Source organism: Trachymyrmex cornetzi, unplaced genomic scaffold (assembly GCF_001594075.2).
Source record: "Trachymyrmex cornetzi isolate Tcor2-1 unplaced genomic scaffold, Tcor1.1 scaffold326, whole genome shotgun sequence".
In the NCBI taxonomy this organism is placed as follows: Eukaryota; Metazoa; Arthropoda; class Insecta; order Hymenoptera; family Formicidae; genus Trachymyrmex; species Trachymyrmex cornetzi.
The window spans coordinates 412,555-433,641 of NW_017297961.1; the positions used below are offsets into that span (position 1 = coordinate 412,555).

The following is a 21,087-nucleotide window of genomic DNA, read 5'->3' on the forward strand; positions in this document are numbered from 1 at the left end:
GCTCTCCCTCGCATCTGCTTGGTCTCGTCTAAAAAGATCAACTATAAGTCATACCACTAGTCGTAGAATGTATGTCGACTTTAAATTATCTTTCCGGAATATTATATATATATATATATATAGTGTGTGTGTGTGTATATATATATATATACACACACACACACTATATATATATATATATATAGTGTGTGTGTGTGTATATATATATATATACACACACACACACTATATATATATATATATATAGTGTGTGTGTGTGTATATATATATATATACACACACACACACTATATATATATATATATATAGTGTGTGTGTGTGTATATATATATATATACAATATATACTGTAAAAATCTATTTAAAAATTTGCGTATAGAATTAATCATATTTATTATTAATTTCTGCTAATTAGAACTAGTGGGTATGTAAATTTTTTGTGAGAAAAAGGAATAACGAAGAAACATTGGCTGCGTTCACCAGAAAAAGCAGCTTTGCAACTATTGTAAAATTCTTAGATATGATTGGTTAATACATTTAGATCCAGTGAGGAACTAAGGGCAAGATCAATCAGAGAATTTTAATATTAGAGAATTTCACAACAGTTGTAAAGCTGCTTTTTCTGTTGAACGCAGCCATGGAATTTTTATACATGTTTAACATTGATACTGTCGGGTCGATAGCTCCTTTATCTTTTCGTTTGTGTTATAATTCGTTTATTTGGCACTTCTCGAGACAGTGCGAGTGAAGCCAGGCGTATCATATTTCTATTGCCTGGCTGGAGCTGACATAATAGGATGATTTGTTTCACAATTTTGTGGCTCGGACGATGGCAACTGACCAATTACGTGAATCTCACGTTACCGGAAGGATATCGTCTCGTGTCCCAACACCTATACCCTTGCATTTGGCAGTCTTCTCCGGCACACATCATGCAAAACTAATTCATATCTTCTGAAACGATTGTCACCTATCGCCAACATTTGCACAGCATTTCAATCAAATTTAGACTTATCTTATATTCTATTCACAATTATTTATGATATTAAAAATTATAGATAACTGCTTGAGCTTGCTTAAGCTGGCATTCTGTCACATTCGTGAAAATAACAATTAGATATAGACCGGTATTCATAGTCGGATCTTATATTTAAGATCATCTTAAGTACAATCTTAAGATGTCATGAACCAATCAGAGGGCCGCATTAATAACTTAAGACATTACTTAAGACGGTCTTAAAATAAGAACCGACCATTAATACCGGCCATAGAATCTGAGAAATTTTCTTTCTTACGGATACAAAAAAAAGCAAATTAAATAGAATATTAATTTTTTGCTTAAATACATCAATTATTTTGTAGCTATAAACAATTCAAACTAACTTCTCTAACTAACTTTTTTGTATTTTTATTATTTTTTAATCACAAGCATATTTTGGTTCAACATAATTCCAGCTTAATAACATCACAATATTTTCTAATAATAAGATTTTCTATTGATTGATTAAAATGATATACGATATTTATGTTTGCTTTATGTATTAGGAAATTGTTGTTAGAAAATGTAATAAAGTTGCAAAAGAAAAACAGGTGCAGAAAATTGGTGTCATCGTGCGTTAAGCCACGTCACGCTATACGTCACACGAAAATGATCTAGTCACGTAGCTGGCGATCACTTAAGCGAATCGACACTTCTGGCACTTGAAGGCGTCGCGCGATGCCACGGGTTTCAAAGGAACGATTGTCCGGACTTGCGCGCGAACTATTACATCTGACGGGTTGTATCGCGAACCCAAATGTACGCGGCTTCCACGGTTAGATGCCAAACATAATAACCGATTACCAAGATAACTGGCCCAACCTATTTTCGAGCCAAGAGCCGCATTAATAATAGTGGCCTTACGTCACCCCATGGCTCCCTCGGCCTTGGGATCTCGCGGGAAAATACTCGCTCGAGCTCGAAGAACGAGAGTAGCACGAATTCCGTGAAAATTCGCCGTTCGTCACGCTCAATTTGCAGTTAAACGTAATCGGTTTAATGGTCCTGTACATCGACGGTTCGGATGACCTGTCGTCGCCGTCGTTGCTGTCGTCACCACCGCGTTGGTACCTGCTGAAAATAGGCCCGACACTTGTAAATTACGAGATCCTTTCGATGTGACGATTGAGGAAAAGCAGGCGTCGCTTCGCCCATTCCCATCGTAGTATTTCGCATGAAATTATTATTAGACCGACACGAAAATAATTTGCAATTTACATTTTAAATTTCGCGTTTCTGCAAAACAAAATTGATACGTACAGTTTTTATGGTACTTTTTTCATGGCACATAATGGTGTTTACTATTCTGAAGAAAAATTTATATCGAGCGAACATTAATATAATTACAATCACTGATAGATTGATATTCCTTTAGTCTGTAATTAGTTTGTTAGTAATTAGAAACAGGGAGAAAAAGAAACTTTAAAATATTTCTATTACTTGAAGACTTCAAAATATTTTAATTATTTTATATGTACATTTCATGATATTACTGTGTTTGATAGGATAATGATGCATTCTGGCGAATGTGTAGTTTTTGAGAACTTCGATCTCTGTCGCTTTGAGAACAATCTGAAAATACGAACGCTTGGCAAAATATATCGTCAGAAACACCTGGGTAAACCATATTGAAACAGTACGCATATGCGTAATTTATTATTTTGGAAGGATTCGCATTTTCAACAGCTGAAAATCGTAAGCGCAAAATCACAATCTACAGCCAAGAGTTGAAGAGCAATTTCGGATTTCGCTCGTTTACTGCGAGAATACGACGATCGTTCCGTACTTCCTTTAAATTATGTAAACATCTATTTTGAATTTATTACATACGATAAATTATTCTTGAACGTTTTTTCACTGTCGCGGCCGAAGAGTCGCTTCATTTCGCCGTTTCCTGGCGATCTTCCTTTCGAAGATCAACCACAGTGACAAAGCCGCTTTTAATTCCAAGAAACTTTATTTAACAGTTCATATTTCTTTCAGTGTTTTCCTAATTTTATTCGTATAATTGATTCTTTCTGCGTCTTATAATGATTGAGAACTAAAAATTGTTTCCGCTTTAAATTCTAAATCTTTAACTTTTCTTCGTTACTATACGTATTCATTCATCTAGGATGAGTACCCACGTAGGAACCTTATTATGTCTTACCACACTCGTAAGGCGACGCTAAAGAAGGCTAAGTATAGGCATCTGTATAAAAATAGCTGCGGGTGAGAGAGAGGCAACTATAGATGACAGCAACTCAGGCTGCCAAGGTTTACTGAACCACGATGACTAGACTCGAAGTATAATCGGTGCCGTCACTCCGAACTCTGAACTGTAAATACTTGTTGAGCAAAATAGAGTAACAATATTCAAATTAGTTATTATTATTTAATGACAAATGAAAATTTTGAGGGGATAAAGAGATTGTATTCCTTGGTAAATTAAAAAATTTTAAATAACTTTATCTTCCCCATCAGAATTTTAGTATAACAAATCAATTACTATTGTAATTACTATTGAATTTAAAAAATTCTAAAAGGAAATTATATACAATTTTTGTCCAGAAAATATAGCTTCATCAAAACAAATGATTTACGTCAGAGCATAATGCTTTTATTGTGGCAGCGAAGATTAATATGTATATAGATATGCATTTTAGAACAATACTGGAAATAATGCACATATAGCTATTCAATGATCTGTATATTTTAATCTTCTCTATATTTAGGTTTTTTAAAGAAATTATTTAATTTTACTTTCTATGCTAAGTGTTCCAAAATTTAATAACTAAACTGTGCCTAAAAATAAGTGTTATATGTAAATATTGTATAGGGTTCATATATATTGTAGAAACTTTATTAAAAGTTACAATCAAAAAATGTAAAAGTTTAATGATGTGGAAATTTAGTGCAATTTAGATATCTCATCTGATTTAAAATCTGGGACGTCTTGTATATTAATTGCTATATTAATGTAATGTATTGTATTTCTTTTGCTTCTAGTATTCTCAAAAATTTGTGAAAAGCGAGTAAAGGTGAACGTCGAGCTCAGAAGAAATTTACGATAGAAACAGGTTGGATGGTGCCGCAGGTCGGCGTCATTTAAACCGACGAGCTGAGCGAAGGAGCTGTTTCTTTCCTTAAGTCGCGGGTGTAAACACGCAAACGGGATCTTCCAGGTCTCGTTGTAAAGACAGGTGCGAAGGCGTGCCTCCATGATGGGGGTCGCCGACGACTTCGCGCCCAGCTTTACGCAAAAGCCGCAACTGCGGCAGGAAGACGACGGCAACCGGCTGATATTCGAGTGTCAGCTAGTGAGTTCACCTAAACCCGACATTTCCTGGTTCCGTGGCGAGACCGAACTCAGCGAAGATGACAGGACCAACTTCAAAGTGCAGAGTGTCGGGACCAATAAGTTCCTGGTGGTGCTCGAGCTCGACGACGTCATTGAGACTGACGCAGGCCTCTACAAAGTCAAGGCGAAGAACAAGATGGGCGAGGTCGCTGCCTCTATCAACCTCAACTTTAGTCGTAAGTATTTGTAGCATCTTTTCTGTTTTTATTTCCTAATTATTTCTCCAAATAATAGCTATATTTTTATAAAAATGAAATTACATGTATCATGAAATTAACCATTCTGCTAATGTATAACTTTTTATCTTTACATTACTATATATTTCAAAGTTTCTTTTGAAAATATAAAAGTGAAAACGAGACAAGTCTGTGCAAAAAAATTATTCTTTATTATTCAAAGAGTGGAATTGAAACATTACAACAAAATTCAAAAGTAAAATATAAAAAGCGAAAAGACAAAATATAAAAAGTTTTACTGTTATTTAATATGGATACCTATATATATTGACCGAAAGGTTAAGTAGGCTAGTTTGCACTGATCTATTAGGAAGATGTTTCACTTATGACTCATTTTACCACATTCTTTATTTACTTTAAATTTTAGAAAATAGGACAATTGATTAAATCACGATTAATCATTGATTAAAGTTAATAATTTAATAAAGCAAGTAAAATGGATTAGTCATATTATTAGAAATGTAGATCTATTTTTTACGAAAAAATTAATTTTTTATATTATAATAAATTAACTTTGTTTTTAATTTGTAATAAAAAATATTGATGATTTTAAATATTAATTCCCAATCGATACAAATTTGCATATAATTTTTTGTACTTGAAATTTCTTTTTACATTGTTTCTTGATTAACATTTTGCCGTTATATTTTTCTAGCAATGGATGAGCCGAGAGAGAAGTAAGTCAGTTTGTACTGAGAGTAAGACTCATTTGTCGCTTCTCCAGGCTCTGTTTAACTTGTTTTATGCTTCGCGTTTATGCACTAATGCGTTTCTATTGTTATTTCGCTATCATATGTTTTCCCTACTTTATTTCTGTTTCTACTTTTCTCGCTTATTTCGTTGTTTTTCGTTTTTTATTTATGATTTTAGCTGCTGATCAATCTGTTGGAAGAGGGTGAGAGCATTATTTATGCTATGTTTTGTAACTGTAGTAATTATTACACTAATGTGATAATTAATTTGTCAACATAAAACCAATATAATATCATTTCTCCCATCAATTTTTTAATAAAAAAAAATCAGATATGACGATAATACTAAACAAAATTAATTTCCTAACATATGTATATTACAATTTCTTTTTATCTCTCAAAAACTTGAGAAACATTTTAAATCCTACAGTCTGTAATATCAAATAACTTTTCTATTGAATTACATTTCTGATTTACTTATTCGCAAAGTTCAATCGATTACAAATTCTTATGAAAATAATATGAAAATTTAACGCAAGGTTTAGAAAGTTTTTTTTACAACAGTTAAAATAAAATTTCTATCTCTTTAGTGTATTATTTACTATTACGCGCTATCTCTGCCGATAATGTCGAGTGCACGTTAAATTGACCTGATCGAGAATAACCGTCGTGGTATGTCCGCTATTTTCGGTCGCGTTCGCATCACGCACTGCACAATTCGATAGAAATCACGGTGGCTCACTGTGCGTTAGTTGGATGATCGGCCGCTTCTTACCGATCCACCCACGCAGATAGAACCGCAAACACGAAATGCGGATGGAAATAGAATTAAGGTCTTCTAGTTTTGGATACCACTCGTGTTTCGCACGCGCAATCCGACCACAAAGTGGCCGGATTATTTTGGACGTTATCTCTCATGAGAGAAAAGCCACTAAATATCGCCTGAATTACGATTTGTCTATATTATAGCTATGGAGTGATCGGATTAAGAGTGAGAAAAGCAAACAATTGATTAAACTGTAGTTGAACTTTGATGAAATCTCAAAGAAGGATGAAAAAGTGGAAAAGTATAACAAGTATATAAAAATCACAAATTAAGTTACAATTGTAGAAAAAATTAAAAACGTTTATTTATGTTTAATTGCATAGACGCAATAAATTTTTTAAATTCTACTAATAATAAGCTTACATAACTAAGCACTGATTTCTTGTATTACTTTATACATTTAGTGTCGCCTCAAAAAAAGGAAACATATTTCTTTAATAATACGATTATATTTTAATAGTACAATTATGAGAAGCGGGAAGCTATTCGTATCTTCGTAACAATTATGATAACAACAATTTACTGATGTAGCACAGCTGGTAAATCAATTATGAGATCTTTGTGCAATCTGCATGAGCGGAAAGCATTTATCAGTTCCTAAATCTCTTTTTGCATCCTGCTTGCAGTTATTCCCGCGTCTCATTGCGACTTTAATGACTTTCGAAGATAATTTCAAACTGGGTCGACAGTGTTCTTGACGAGTTCCTTCAAGTCGCAGACTGCGGCGGCGACACGACGAGAAGCTGTATTTCGGGATCGCATCGACAGACATGATTCCCGTGAATTTCTAAAAGTAACGCGAGCCTTTCCGCTTCCACACGCGTCTCCTGAAACGTGTCGCAGATCGCGTTCCATGATGCGTATCGAAAAAAAATTCGGTCAATTGCGAGAAAGATAATTCACTCAAAAGCATAAAACATATTCATGAAAAATCCGTGATACTTTGGACGGTGAGATTTTTAGTAATTTGGCTAATAAATTCAACAAGGCAAACTATCAATCGAGAGTAAAAATTCGCAACTTATTAAAATCGAATCGATTGAGGAGAGTGAAAGTCGAGAGAAAACAGCTGCAGCCTACTTCCATGCTAAACTTAGCTACAACATGCACCCATGCTAATGTACTTATGGTCCATTTGGGATGCAAGTGTTAGACACGTGCCTCTCAGCTCTCAATTTGCAAGAATAAACACTGGTGATCATAACTCGAAACGCGCGATTTTATTGGCAAGAGTAATTTAGAAGAGAGACGGTGGTCAGAATCGTAATAATTTTATTTTTAATTTAGAAGGAACTGTATGGGAAACTTGCAGATTAAAAATTTGTGAATTTAAATAATCGACAATAAAGCAAGATAATTGCTTGATTGATTTTTATAACTAATCTTTATAATATAAAAAAACAATTAATTTTGGTTTTTTTTAGAGAAGTGAAAAAGAAACGTTAAGATATATGTATAAAAATTTCACAGGAACAGTCGTTTTAGAGATTATACTTAGTTCTTTCGATTTAGCTTTCGATTTTTTTGAGAATTTTTCTGAAACAAATATTTAACTGTCGACAAAAATATTGGCGCCAAGAAAAACAGTAGTATCGATTATATGGCGATGTACCGAATTTTAAAGTGGTTGTTAGCTGTCGAAATCAAAATAAGTTGTTCAACAAGTCCCTCTTGTCACGAAGCATCGACTAATCAAAACAAAGTTATTTTTGGCAGCAATTTGCAAAAAAATTCCAAAGCGTGATAAATCCCAAAGCTGCTTTTCTCTTATTTGCTCAAATATTATCTTCCTTATCCTTATTTTATTTAGTATTAATATTAATTTTTCTTTAATAGAAATCCTAATTATTTTAGAAATGAAGACATTACTAATTTTTTGTACTAATTATTTAGTCATAATGCGTACATATTTACGACTTAAAGCATGTGATTGATTAATGATAGATGTGATCTTGTATCTTTTGATTCGCTAAGGTGTTGGTCGATCATGCCGGCAATGAGATTAAAATCATCAGCAATATCCTACGGTATGTTCGTGACGCAACATCTAAATTTTTGCGTTGATTCACTATGATTTAACTCGATCAACGCTTTAACGAACGGTATAAATTTACGCGGATATATTTCCAGACTCTCACACGTTTATTTTGCGCTTGTAGACAAATTGACGGCATCGCGCCGACTTTCGCGAAGAAACCCGCGATTAGACAGGAGGACGACGGTAAACGGCTGTTGTTCGAGTGTCGTATCACAGCTGATCCCACACCGAAAATCACATGGTTTCATACTGGGAACATGGTCAAAGATTCGCCGAGGCACAAGGTTCGTCATTTTCAATCATGATCCACCACGTACAGTTACAGTGATATAAATTCAAAAGAGATCAAATAGTAAAATTCAATTTCATTTTTCTGCTGTAGATGGTTTTATCTATATAATATTATATGTGTGTAATATTAATTTTTCCGAATAGCTTCTAAATCGTAAGAATTAATATTTGCTTAAAGCGTCTTTTATTTTTCAATTCTTTTACGAGAAAAATTAGGAGCATGTTTGAAGTAATTTAAGTGCGGTAACGATTACGTAGTAACGATGTTAAACCGTTTTATATAGCTGACTGTCGATAAAGATGGCCACTCGTACTTCGCCACTCTAGAAATAAAAAACGTGACCGTCGAGGATGCTGGCAAATATAAGGTCACGGCGAAGAACGAGCTCGGCGAGTCTAACGCTACGATTTCCCTGAATTTTGACAGTAAGTATCTAAAGTTTTGCGACAATTAATATAACCACAAACCCATATATACTTCGACCGATGATCCGCTTTACGTTTTAACATTCACCTGCTTAATTTTTTTCAGAAGTTATACGCTCAATAATTCGCGTTATTTTGTTAACAATAAGTTTCCTTAAATTATTTCTAGCTTTAATTTGTTTTTTATATCAAGCAGGCATTTTAAAATATTTAACTTTTATGTCAAAAAAATTCTGTTGTAATTTTTATTACTCATTTTTTGTATAAATTTCCTTAAAGTTTTAAAAATAATTTTTTAATAAATATTTAATGTAACGTTTGGTTAACTGTATTTAACTTTTTAAATGTCTAAAGTAGCGAATACATTTCCCTTTATCCCTTTCCGCGTTGCCTCGAAGCGGAAAATAAAGTGGATCATCGGCGCCATTCCTCAACTCTTCTCTTACATTCTCACTCGGGATGTATATCGATGATTCTATTTCATTTCTGACTCTCTTCATCTCAATTCTCTGCCCTATTTATCTGTATCCTTCATGTCGTCTTTACACCAACGTATATATCCGCAGTTTATTATTTAATTTTTTTCCGTTCCATCAGCAGCCCATTCTTCAGTCTCTTTCATTGTAAATATATGCGGAAACCTTTATTTTTTAATGGTTTGTCTCAGTCGAGCGATGAGCACGTATCGATATCGGCTCGACGCGAGCCACGATATACAGCCCGTTGATTTGATCTTAATCGACTAAACGACATTTTTCTTTTGCGAGAGAAACATACATTTGTTGTTTGTCTCTCATGAATTTTGCACCGTAAAAGTTGCGTAGAAAGCGGATCAGAATAATCAACTTGTAACAACGCGTGTACTGCTGCTTCAATCACGTATTAATTCGAATCGCATCTCGCGCCGAGATTAGAGACATTACTTACGTCTCGAGACGAATTAACCCGGATCTGCAATAGATTTTTAAGCCTTAAGCCATAAGAAATGGACGAATTATAATTATTCTCCTCGTATTCTCTTTTGACTGTAATTTATCAATTTCTTATGATTTAAAGCTTAAAATACTTATTGTAAATCCGAACTTACCATCTATACTGATGCACGAGATGCGATTATAGATTAGCATTAAACATTATTGACGCTTCGTTAGGTTGCTTCGATGACATCTTTTCTCTCTATTCATACGATCACGTTTGCCGTGTGTGAACATCTACGATAAGCCTCCGTTTGCACTGGCAGTCTTCGGATGCACTGCGTTCATTACGTCGCTCACACACACGCAAACGCAATTATACGAAATTTCTGTGGTGGTTAGATCTGCTAACAATATATATTTCCTTACTTGCACACATTATCATTTGTGATTTCGCACTTTTAATTCCAACAGAGATGTCACGTTCTTTTTGACTGCAATTGCACAAAATTAAAATTAATATTGCTCATAATTAGAATTAAAACATATCATTGTATATAATTTCAGAATCAAGCATTATTGCGAGTACATCTCAGTTGCATTATATATTGTATAATATTCTTGTAAGAATTATTTACATATATAAAAGACTTTTTTAAATACGCTTTAGAAATAATCCCAATCTAAATGTATATGCTTTTATAGAATTAAAACTTGCAAGTACGGAAATGTTCTTGAAAAATAGTAAAATACGTAGTTAATGACGACGATTCTAATATTGTATATACTCACATATGTCTTTGTCACATGCTTCACTAGTCATTTTCATCGGCTAATTCGCTCGTAGAGATTTTTTATCAGTAAAACAGAAATGTTTGAAATTATGTGTTGCTCTGTCATAATGTATATATTCACATCATCGATTAATGTCACGTATTTTAATCGACACAGCACGGAAACACACTACTTCCTTTGTACGCGGTATTCGCGATTTCAATGAATCGTAATTATTTGAGATGGAATGATGAAATTGAAATTTCTCAATTAAACATTAATGCAATTGAATTGTTATGTCGTGTCAAACGATCGTACATATTACACTACTCACTCACTCGCAAACAGCGCTTGACGAAATGCTTGTGCATAACTGTGCAGTGTTCCTATTTTCATTTAACCGCGCGCGCGTTCGTCCTTAAAACCGTACGAGAGAAATGGAGCAGGTGACACAATTTTATGAGCAACCAAGCGAAATATTGCGAATAGATGGAAGGAGAGTAGATAAAGCAACCTAATACATAAGATGTTGATCGACAAGGATCCTGAATCCTTGACCGTGTATTCCTGAGTATTTGATTTTAGCACACTCGTTACATGTGAGGGTACGAATAAATGAAGCAATTAAATCGATCACATAAAGATTGAATATTGAATAGATTAAAGTAAACTAAACTGCGATATTCTTATTTAGTAGATAAATATTTATAGTACGTTTAGAAACTTGAAGACTATTTAAGCCAAATCGATACGTGACTCCCGATCTCGCATCGAACTAGAGTCCGATCGAAATTTTTGCCGAAACCGAACCGAAACACTCGGCTACATGTCAATTTCAACCGAAACCGAAATCAAAATAAAAAAATAGGAATTCTATAAAGGCCATATGTATAGATATGTCCATATATTATATATGTGTTTTCTTCATAAACATCACAATTGATTGAAACAATAATTAAATTTCGACCGAAATCGAAAACCGAAATTTTGGTCGTGTGTCAATTTTGGCCAAAGAATGAAAGTACCTCTTCTCTTCATAAACGTTATAATTTAATTATTGAAAAAACAATAATTACACATATTAAAATTAATATTTATGAAGAAAATATGGTTTCAGTCAAAACTGACACGTAGTGAGTTCGTTTTTAGTTTCGGCAGAAGTTTCAGTCGGACTCTACATCGAACTGCAAAATGCTTCGCGTATTTAAATCTTTCGCTGCAGAATCATTTTTTGTGTCTCTCAAAATTAGGTGATCAGTCGGAAGTTGACTTAAAAAATTAAGATTTTATTTCTCTTTTATTTCTTTTCAATGTAAATAATATTCAAACGATAAGTAGTTTTGATGAAAAGGAAGAAAGTTTATTTTTCAAAATTTTGTCCACACTTTGAGATATTTATGTGAGACTTAATTGAAAAAAATTTTGCGGAACGATATCTTTAATTTAGAGGGGAACATGTGTTTTTGGAGTCCGACACTAATTATTGCAGCGAAAGGATTGAGTAGGCAAGCAAGCGTGTGTACGAACAAATTTCGACATGTCGATCGTTTGTGTCGAACGTAGGCGACGAGGCACCCGTACCAGATGACGGTATTAAACCTACCTTCACCGAACGACCGGTGATTAGACAATCCGACGACGGTAACACCATCACCTTCGAATGCCGACTTGTCGGTGATCCGAAACCAAGTGTCAAGTGGTAAGATCTTGAAATCTGCGACGCGCGGGAGGAAGTAGTATTGAAAAGTGTCGTTGTTGAATTATTGGAAGAAACATGAATCAAAGACACTCAAAATATCGACTAAATAATAAAATTAAGAAAAGAAAAGTATCGAATTGAAATTAAGAGAAATTTTGCGTCAAATTAAACTTTTCCTACAAAGATTGTCTTCCAATATTTTTGAAAGATATAATGTACTTGTGAAGAGTACAATGTTTAAGGCAGATATTTACATGCATATACTTACATGTCAAAGTGTTTCGAGTATAAAAAATTTCAATACTGTATCTTGTTCCGATGGTTCAAAATTCAAAAGTACGATATTACTTCCGAACGCACGGCCCGTGACACAAGTCAATATCCGGCGGTTGCTTCGACTTGGCATTTTGGCGGCAATCGCAGGTATCACGGTACCGAGGAAGTGAAAGACGGCGGGCGATTCACCACGTCACTGGAACTTGATCAGAAGCTGTATCATCTCGCAAGGCTGAGGATCGACAATGTGGCAAAGGGGGATGCGGGCGAATACAGGGCCGTGGCAAAGAATAAGCACGGCCAGGGGGTAGCGACTATTAATTTGAACTTCGAAGGTGGCGACAGGCTCAAGTAGGCATCGAAAGCTGATCTGTCTTCGGCATCAATTATTCTGCTGCGCCACGAGTCGATAGACGCGCTCTTTTTCGGTTTGACGCGGCGCGATAAAAATGCATTGCACTGCAATTTTGTTCTATTTATTGAGCTGCAAAAGTACAGTATTAATTTAATGTAGCTTTTAATGAACTGCCATATAAAAATAATGATACACTGAAAAAAAATATAGTCAATTTTAATAAATATTTAGTTCAATACTGCCAACTAAACATTTACTTAAATAAATATTTGTTCAGTGAAAAAAAAGATTGTTAAATCAAATTAATATTTCTTATATCAAATAAATATATCTTTATATTTAATACATATTTAGTTGACAGTATTCAACTAAATATTTATTAAAATTGACTATATTTTTTTTCAGTATATGCAGTAGCAGTTATAATAATGGTTGATTTTGAGTTTTTTATTGAAACAAAATTTATGACAAGGTCATGAAAGTGAAGTATGTTGAATGAAAAGTACATTGTGCTTCTGAGGAATTATCTCGTTAGTATATTAGAATTCTTCATGTTTATTACATTCGGTTGCGCACGTAAAACAGACTCCGTTGTAAATTAAATAAGTAAAAACAAATGTATTATAAAATAGAAGTTGAAAATTAGTCGATCAGATTAAAAATGCAGGTATTTGAAATTATTAATTTACACTTTTTCTAATTCTTTAATTTTTAAAAAATTATATATATTATTCAAAAATTAAAAATAAAATTATTATTTTCTTATAAATCACGGATCCTTTATTATAAAAATACAGATCCTTTATATAAACTGAAAATTATTAAAAATGTACAACTGTAAAAATATAACTTATCTTTATAAATTTACGAATGCCTGCATATACAGAAGTTGCATGCTCTTTTTTAATTAAAAAAACGTAAAAAACTCACTCAGAATTAAAAAATTTTGATAAATTAAGATTTGATCAAAAGAGAGCCTGCGACTTTTACGATAATATTTTTTCGTAACATTGCGTCGCGTTTTCGGAGATATTGCGTGGCCAGCAGGTGAAAAATAACGTTATCCACCGAGATGACTTTAGATTCTGCGTTTAATCAGCGAATCGACGAATTTTTCGTTTGACGTATCGATTTACGCAGAATACCGGACGGTAAGCCGCCGCGTTTTCCGAAGAAGCCGACGATCCGTCAGGAGGGTGATTTACTCATCATGGAGTGCATTCTGGAGGCACATCCGGTGCCGGACATAACATGGTATCAAGGTCAAAAAACGATTACCGACAGTAATCGCGTGAAGATGTCACGCAAGGCAACCGGCAAGGACACGTATCTGCTGACCCTCGAGATCTCAAATCCGACCAAGGCTGACGGTGGGAATTACCGTTGCAACGCCTTTAACAACTTCGGCGAGAGTAACGCCAACATCTCCCTCAACTTCCAAGGCAAGTCCCCTTCGAAGCGTACGAGAAGGCTTTCATTGACATTCCGAGATATTTATCATCAATATCAAATGCGCTTCAAAAATTATAAAAAAGTCATCAGTTCTTTAATCTTTAATCTCAATTTGTTACAAATAATCTTTAAAAATTTGAGAGCAGCAACATAGTATATATACACAGTTAAGTACACAGATATATTCTTTTATTTTAGACAATATTAATTTCAAAGTAATTATATTTTTTGTTTTTTTATGTTTGTTTAAAATTACAAGTTACTCGGACAATGAAATCCCTTTCGTCTACTTCGTCCATGACGAGTCCTGTCGACTTTCCTCGTATCTCCTTCGTGCACAATGCATTCTATAAATGCGCGGTAAAGACGTACAAGCGATTTTTCTCAGTAAACAATTGCGATCATTTCATAGGTCATTTCATCAGGTAAGCACAGCCGCGCTATTGCTAACCAATCGTGAAGTCTCTGTATCTTCGCTTCATAACTTATTCAGCTGCCAACAACATAACTAACGTCATTAAAAGTCGCGGTCGTGGGTCATCGGTGACCCGCGACCGCGGTAGAGATCGTGTTTCTGGTGTTCTGCTGCGCACCTGGAACCGTCTCTCGTATCTTCACCGACGATATCTAACCTTGGATCTTTCCAAGATGCAGAGGAGGGCGCGGGTTGCGCTCCGTCCTTCATTGAGAAACCTCGCATCATCCCGAACGAGACCGGTACGCTGATTACCATGAAGTGTAAATGCAAAGCGAATCCCAAGCCGGAGGTCACGTGGTTTCGCGGTACCAACGTGGTCAAAGAATCATCGAAGATCTCGATCAAGTCCAAAACGGTTGAGGAAGACGTATATGAACTTATCATGGAAATAAAGGTAATTCTGTGTTGTGTTAAAAGTGAAAATAATTTTAATTATTTTTATTTAATTATTATAATAATTCAAATTTCTTCTTTCTGATTATTGATGTGAATATATAATATCAACAGATTATATTTTATTAATGTCTAATTTTTAAATCTAAAATTTTTTAAATCGTTTTCTGATAACAGGACCCGTCGGCACCGGACGGTGGCACTTATAGGTGTCACGTAAAGAACGAGTACGGCGAAAGCAACGCTAATCTGAATTTGAATATCGAGGCGGAACCGGAACCAGAGGGAGACGGGCCGACGTTTGTAGAGAAGCCGCGGATACAGTCGCAAAACAAAGGCAAGCTCGTCATCATGGATTGCAAAGTGAAAGCGAAGCCGAAGCCACAGATCGTGTGGACTCATGCAGGCAAAATGGTAAAGGAGTCCTCGAAAATCTCCATTAGCATCGTTTCAGAGAAAGAGGACATTTATTATATTAAACTAACTCTGAACGATCCTGGACCGGACGATTCCGGACTCTACAAGTGTAACATTAAGAATGATCTTGGTGAACTCAATGCCAATCTTACGCTAAATGTTGAAAGTAAGTTCACATATTTTATATTAAACATTATTCGGTATGTGATAGCAGTTTAATTAATTTTTTTAATATGAAACAATTAATTTAAATTTAATAATTCAATTTTTATTTCAGTTGCTAAAAATAAAGATCGTAAAACATAAATTAGAAGTTGGATAAAATATTAATTATTTTTTTATTGTGATTTTAGTTGTACCCGTAATTAAGGAAAAGCCGAAGGTGGTAAAGATCGTTAAAAAGAAGACAGTCGTAATTGAATGTCACGTTCTTTCTCAATTCGCGCCTGATTGCACGTGGTTCAAGGAAAGTCAAGCCGTTAAAGAGGATAATAGACACAAGTTGCACGTCGAGCAAGTTAAAGAAGTGAGTTTTATACAATAAAATTATCCAATACATTTATTATACTCTATCGCAATACTGTATTAAAACAATTAAAAAGAAATTTATTTTAAGTTTAAAGTTTAGTTTGACAAAATAATTAGAAAAGAATTATTTGTTTTACATTTGTTTTTATTATTTTTTTACGTTATTGATATTGTGTATTTAACTAAAAAGTAGCAGTTGAATATTACTCAGTATACATTATGACAACATAATTATTATTTAAAAAATTATTATATAAATTTTAATTAATTGATTTCTTCAAATAGGGTGAATTCGCTATAAAACTCGAAATCGAACAAATGTCGACGACAGATAAAGGCACGTATAAATTAGTGGCACGCAATGATAAAGGCGAAGCCACATCACAAGTAGTGGAAGTGACGGAAATTCCAGACCAAGGAGAAAAACCCAAAATTGTTACCGGCCTCAAATCAATTGTAAGTATTTTTACTGGTACTCAAAAGTTAAAACACAGCGTTTTTGTTTATTTAATCTTTGTTTTGATAAAAAGATAATATTGTTTAAAATAAAGTTTCCTTTATTAATTAATGTTATGCGTTGTATACTATTTCTAGACCGTCGAGGAAGGTAAAACGGTCGAGCTCGTCGCAACTCTCGCAACGCAAGATCGAAAAGTCACTGTCACATGGTATAAGTACGTATTTAATATAAAAATTAAGTTTAAATAATTTGCCAATTTTGTGGTACAAAAATATATTTTATTTAGAAATTTTATAAAATAATTTTATAAAAAAATAATAGAAAAGTCAATATTATCTAAAACAATTTGTGTAATATTTGATAGCTGACATTCGTGCATTTTTTTATCAACTGCCTATTCTTATGTTATAAACTGTTTCAATGAATTGTTCAAATCTTTATAATTGTTGCAATAATAATTTTATAATATAATTACAGAAATGCTACAGTCATCAAAGCATCAAAGGACATCATGATTTCCTTTAATGGCCTGGATATGAAATTGACTATCACCTCGGCATCGACAGAATTCTCAGGAACGTATAAAGTTATCGTGAGCAATGAATACGGTCAAGATGAGTCGTCGGCTCGTCTCGTTGTCAACGTACGCAATTTTATCTAATAATTTTCAACCATGAATTTATTTATCAATATTGGATGCAAGTTTTTTAGTCATTTTCTTTGTGTTTGTATAAATTTATGTTCCAATATATTACAAGAAATTCGCATTTTCGTGAAAATTGGCATGAATTGATATTGTAATTATCATCCTTTTTTTTTACTGAATTTGAAATGTGTTTGCTAATAATTATAAACTAATCCAAATACACCCCGTTGAAAAATTGACATGTTAAATTATCAAATGTGGAATTAAACTAATGAATACGTAATGTAACTAAATCATTGTTCTCTTGATAAATTCGGAGATTATTTGTACACTGAGAAAAAAATGCTGTTGATTCAATTAAAGTCTATATTACGGCTGTCACTAACATAAGTGATATTAATTCATGTATATATTTTATTGACATAAAGGCTTGATTATTGAAATAATAATTTATGCCTTTATGTCAACAAAAATATACATGATTTAATCACTTATGTTAGTGACAGCTCGTAATATAGACTAATTGAATCAACAGTATTTTTTCTCAGTGTATGTGTTCTCCAATGTTGCATGCAATTCCCTCATGAAATTACAGAAGAAAGAGGAAAAGAAAAAAGACGAAGAGGAGGAAGAGAAGAAGAAAAAGAAGGTTGAGAAGAAAGAGGAGAAAAAAGAGGAGGAAAAGAAAGAAGAAAAGAAGGTAGAGAAGAAGGCCGAAGAAAAAAAGGAGGAAAAGAAGGAAGAAAAGAAGGTAACCGCTGAGATGGAAATATTAATTAAAATTTTCATTTTAATTTTCAATGATTTTCTGTCGCTTTCCTATTCCTTCTGTTACACCTTTTGTGATTAACAAGATACTACACTGATCAAATACAGCGTGATACAGATACAGGAAGATTAATCATTTTGCAAAATTTATTACAGTATGCTTCTTTATGTACTTGCAATTATCTAAAAATTATTATTATTATGTAAAAAGAGAGTAATATCTTTTAAAAAGAAAAAAAGAATTTTAGTTTTATATAATTGTGTATTATGCGAGATTGATTATCAAAGTGCAAGTAAAAATATTAAGTACTTCATTAAGAGCATCTGCTATATAATTTGCAAAAATCGATCGATTTTTCGACTCCTCGACGCGTCAATTGGCATACCGTTGAAAAATTATATCTCGATATATAAGGTAATAAGTTCAGTATGGAGCGACGATGATGGTGAAGAATCAGAAGAATATGAGATGGAGGAAGAGGAGGAAGTGGTGAGTGTAATTGAGTCCAGCATTATCAGCACAGAAGACATTCTCGAGGAATCAGATTCTGAAATTATTTCTCGCGTCGAGGTATACACAAACACAAACTATATCAACACTAATACATATTATATTATAGAATCCATCTTTCATCAATTTATATTAAATTTTTATATTTACATATTTGATAATAATAATTTATTAACAATATATTACTTTTTATAAAATGAAAAAAGTAATTTTGTTTATTCTATTATATATAAAATAAAATAATTATTTTAAATTAATAATTTTATAACTTATTACACGTAAATATCGTTCCTTGTATTTTTTTCAATACTCCGCTAATAAAACTTCTCTTCTTCTTCTTTTATAAATTGTGAAACTTATGTCTTTGTAGGATAAATCAATCAAGGATAAATCAATTTTTTTTCTTGTTATTTTTAAGGATAAGCCTGATTTGAAATCGAATGTGTGTGTGTGTGTGTGTGTGTGTGTGTGGTATCGACAAACCAGGGGTTGGGAAGGTACGAGATAATTATTTCTTTTTAATTTTTTGAGAAGAACATCAAGTGTAATTTTTTACAAAAGAAAACAGTACACTATCATCAGAACACGTCACATGAATAATTGTTTATCATTTGTGCCCCTTCTTATTTTATCCATTGTTATTTTTGTTTGCACTTTCCCTGTCATTTGTGTCATACCTTTGAGGTTCATATGTGTATTGTGTGTTACGCAATATGTATAAAAGCTTATTTTGTAAGTATAAAAGTTTAAATGCAAATTTCCTACAAATAGTAGTATATATTTGATAAATTATATAAACTTGAATTACACATTTATAGAAAAGATAATTCTAAGGTTAATATTTAAATATATGAAAGAAAAATAATGGTCTTGACGTATTCTGTTTCAGAAAATGGAGATTTTACAGGTGAGCAAAATATCAAAAGTTGGATTTCGGTAATGTATGCGCTCGAAAAGCAACTTTGATTCGCTTGAATAAATACCACTGTGCTCAGAAGGGTGAGGCTTTGGCGAAATATTTTGGCCAAACGACATTACCTGCGAAACGACATATTTATAAAACCGCAATAAATTGTTTTCAGTTTTCTTTCGATAAGATCTCATCTTACAAAATTATCTTTATGCGATTAATATTCACCATTTTTGCGCTAAATAGATTTGCTTATATTATTTTATTTTTCGCAGCATCCACTCAATCTCAGCTTATCTGATAAGTTTCATCGAATGATCTCTTGCGCACGCTTAAACAATCGCCTTAATATTTATTTTTCTTCGCATAAAAAACGCAAGTTTTCCAAGAGCTTTTTTATAGATGCCATATTTCTTTCCGAGTCCCAGAAGCTGGTTCCTTCAAATCCAATTCTGCTTTAAAGTATAATTTTTTATGTCATTATTCAACTCTTGCATGTGGCTTTTTCTTTGTATGTTTATATTATGTGTGTTTGTACGTGAAAAATTTTGTTCAAAAACGAGCGTCAGAGATATTTATTGTTGATTAAATGTGAACATCATTTTAAATTACTTTAATATAATGTAACTTGAAATATGAAATATCTCTGATTATTGTGTATCCTCTAAATTAAATAGAGGAAGTATTTTACTAATATTATTTTATTTCTTTACATATGTAGAAGGATGAAGAAATCGTGAATAATGTTGAAGAAAGGAAATCTATTAAGGTAAGAATAATGTAAAATGTCTTTCTTATTAAAAATGTATGTTAAATATTGTAATTAAGACGATATAACAAATAATCTATTTAGTCTATACTTAATTTCATATCTCTATTTTATTTTCAATTTATAGAAGAAAGCCACCGAGAAAATTGAAGACAAAAAGGAAGAAGAAAAGGTGAGCGCAATTATTCTTTTACATTTCATTTATATTTTTTCAATAATTTATTTTTTTACCTTTTTTATCTTTAAATCTTAACTCTTTTTAGAAAAAGATTATAAAAAAGAAAGAACCCGAATCCAAAGAGGTATGCATAATTCAATTGTTTTATTTTTGTATCTTATTTTATGTACTAATCAAGTAATCATATAGCATATTATTATTTTAGGTAATCATTAAATTAATGTATTAAATTAATTTGGACATATGTTATGTATCTAATATTATTTATATTTAGGTATCTCGAGAAACTACGCCTAAATCTGAGAAAACAGTAACTCGCAAGGAATCAATCAGCAGAGTAAGGGTATTAATGTATTATATATGTATTATTTTAATCAGTTAGAAAAATAGATTTTATATATAACTTGTTATATTTTAGGTGGAAGAACTTAAGACAGAGAGTCGTCGTAGTTCGATCATCAAGACTGATGAGAAGGTATATATAATATTGTGATAACTAAATTTCATAAATACTTTAAAAGCTACGGGTCTGGTAAATTTATTCTGCATCATTAGATGCAAGTACTATGTAAAATACAAATTATTTTTATTTTTTACTATTATCGTATAGATCAGTGCAGTCGCAAGCATTTGCACATTCGGGCCGATTCCGGTGCGCGACCCCCATCACCG

The 21,087-nt window shown here is 32.9% G+C and overlaps 1 protein-coding gene across 1 annotated transcript in view; it reads left to right on the forward strand.

Moving 5' to 3' along the window:
- bent (projectin protein bent) overlaps positions 1 to 21,087 on the forward strand; it is a 221,823-nt gene that overhangs the window by 6,431 nt on the left and 194,305 nt on the right. The window contains exons 2-20 of the mRNA XM_018510206.1: positions 4,027 to 4,554; positions 5,270 to 5,291; positions 8,292 to 8,454; positions 8,746 to 8,887; positions 12,139 to 12,274; positions 12,698 to 12,901; positions 14,046 to 14,347; positions 15,012 to 15,229; positions 15,406 to 15,811; positions 15,999 to 16,171; positions 16,459 to 16,629; positions 16,768 to 16,847; positions 17,111 to 17,276; positions 19,448 to 19,465; positions 20,190 to 20,237; positions 20,365 to 20,409; positions 20,501 to 20,539; positions 20,690 to 20,752; positions 20,834 to 20,890. Of these exons, the coding sequence (XP_018365708.1) occupies positions 4,239 to 4,554; positions 5,270 to 5,291; positions 8,292 to 8,454; positions 8,746 to 8,887; positions 12,139 to 12,274; positions 12,698 to 12,901; positions 14,046 to 14,347; positions 15,012 to 15,229; positions 15,406 to 15,811; positions 15,999 to 16,171; positions 16,459 to 16,629; positions 16,768 to 16,847; positions 17,111 to 17,276; positions 19,448 to 19,465; positions 20,190 to 20,237; positions 20,365 to 20,409; positions 20,501 to 20,539; positions 20,690 to 20,752; positions 20,834 to 20,890 (2,769 nt within the window). The 5' untranslated portion in view covers positions 4,027 to 4,238. The remainder of the gene's footprint in view (positions 1 to 4,026; positions 4,555 to 5,269; positions 5,292 to 8,291; positions 8,455 to 8,745; positions 8,888 to 12,138; positions 12,275 to 12,697; positions 12,902 to 14,045; positions 14,348 to 15,011; positions 15,230 to 15,405; positions 15,812 to 15,998; positions 16,172 to 16,458; positions 16,630 to 16,767; positions 16,848 to 17,110; positions 17,277 to 19,447; positions 19,466 to 20,189; positions 20,238 to 20,364; positions 20,410 to 20,500; positions 20,540 to 20,689; positions 20,753 to 20,833; positions 20,891 to 21,087) is intronic.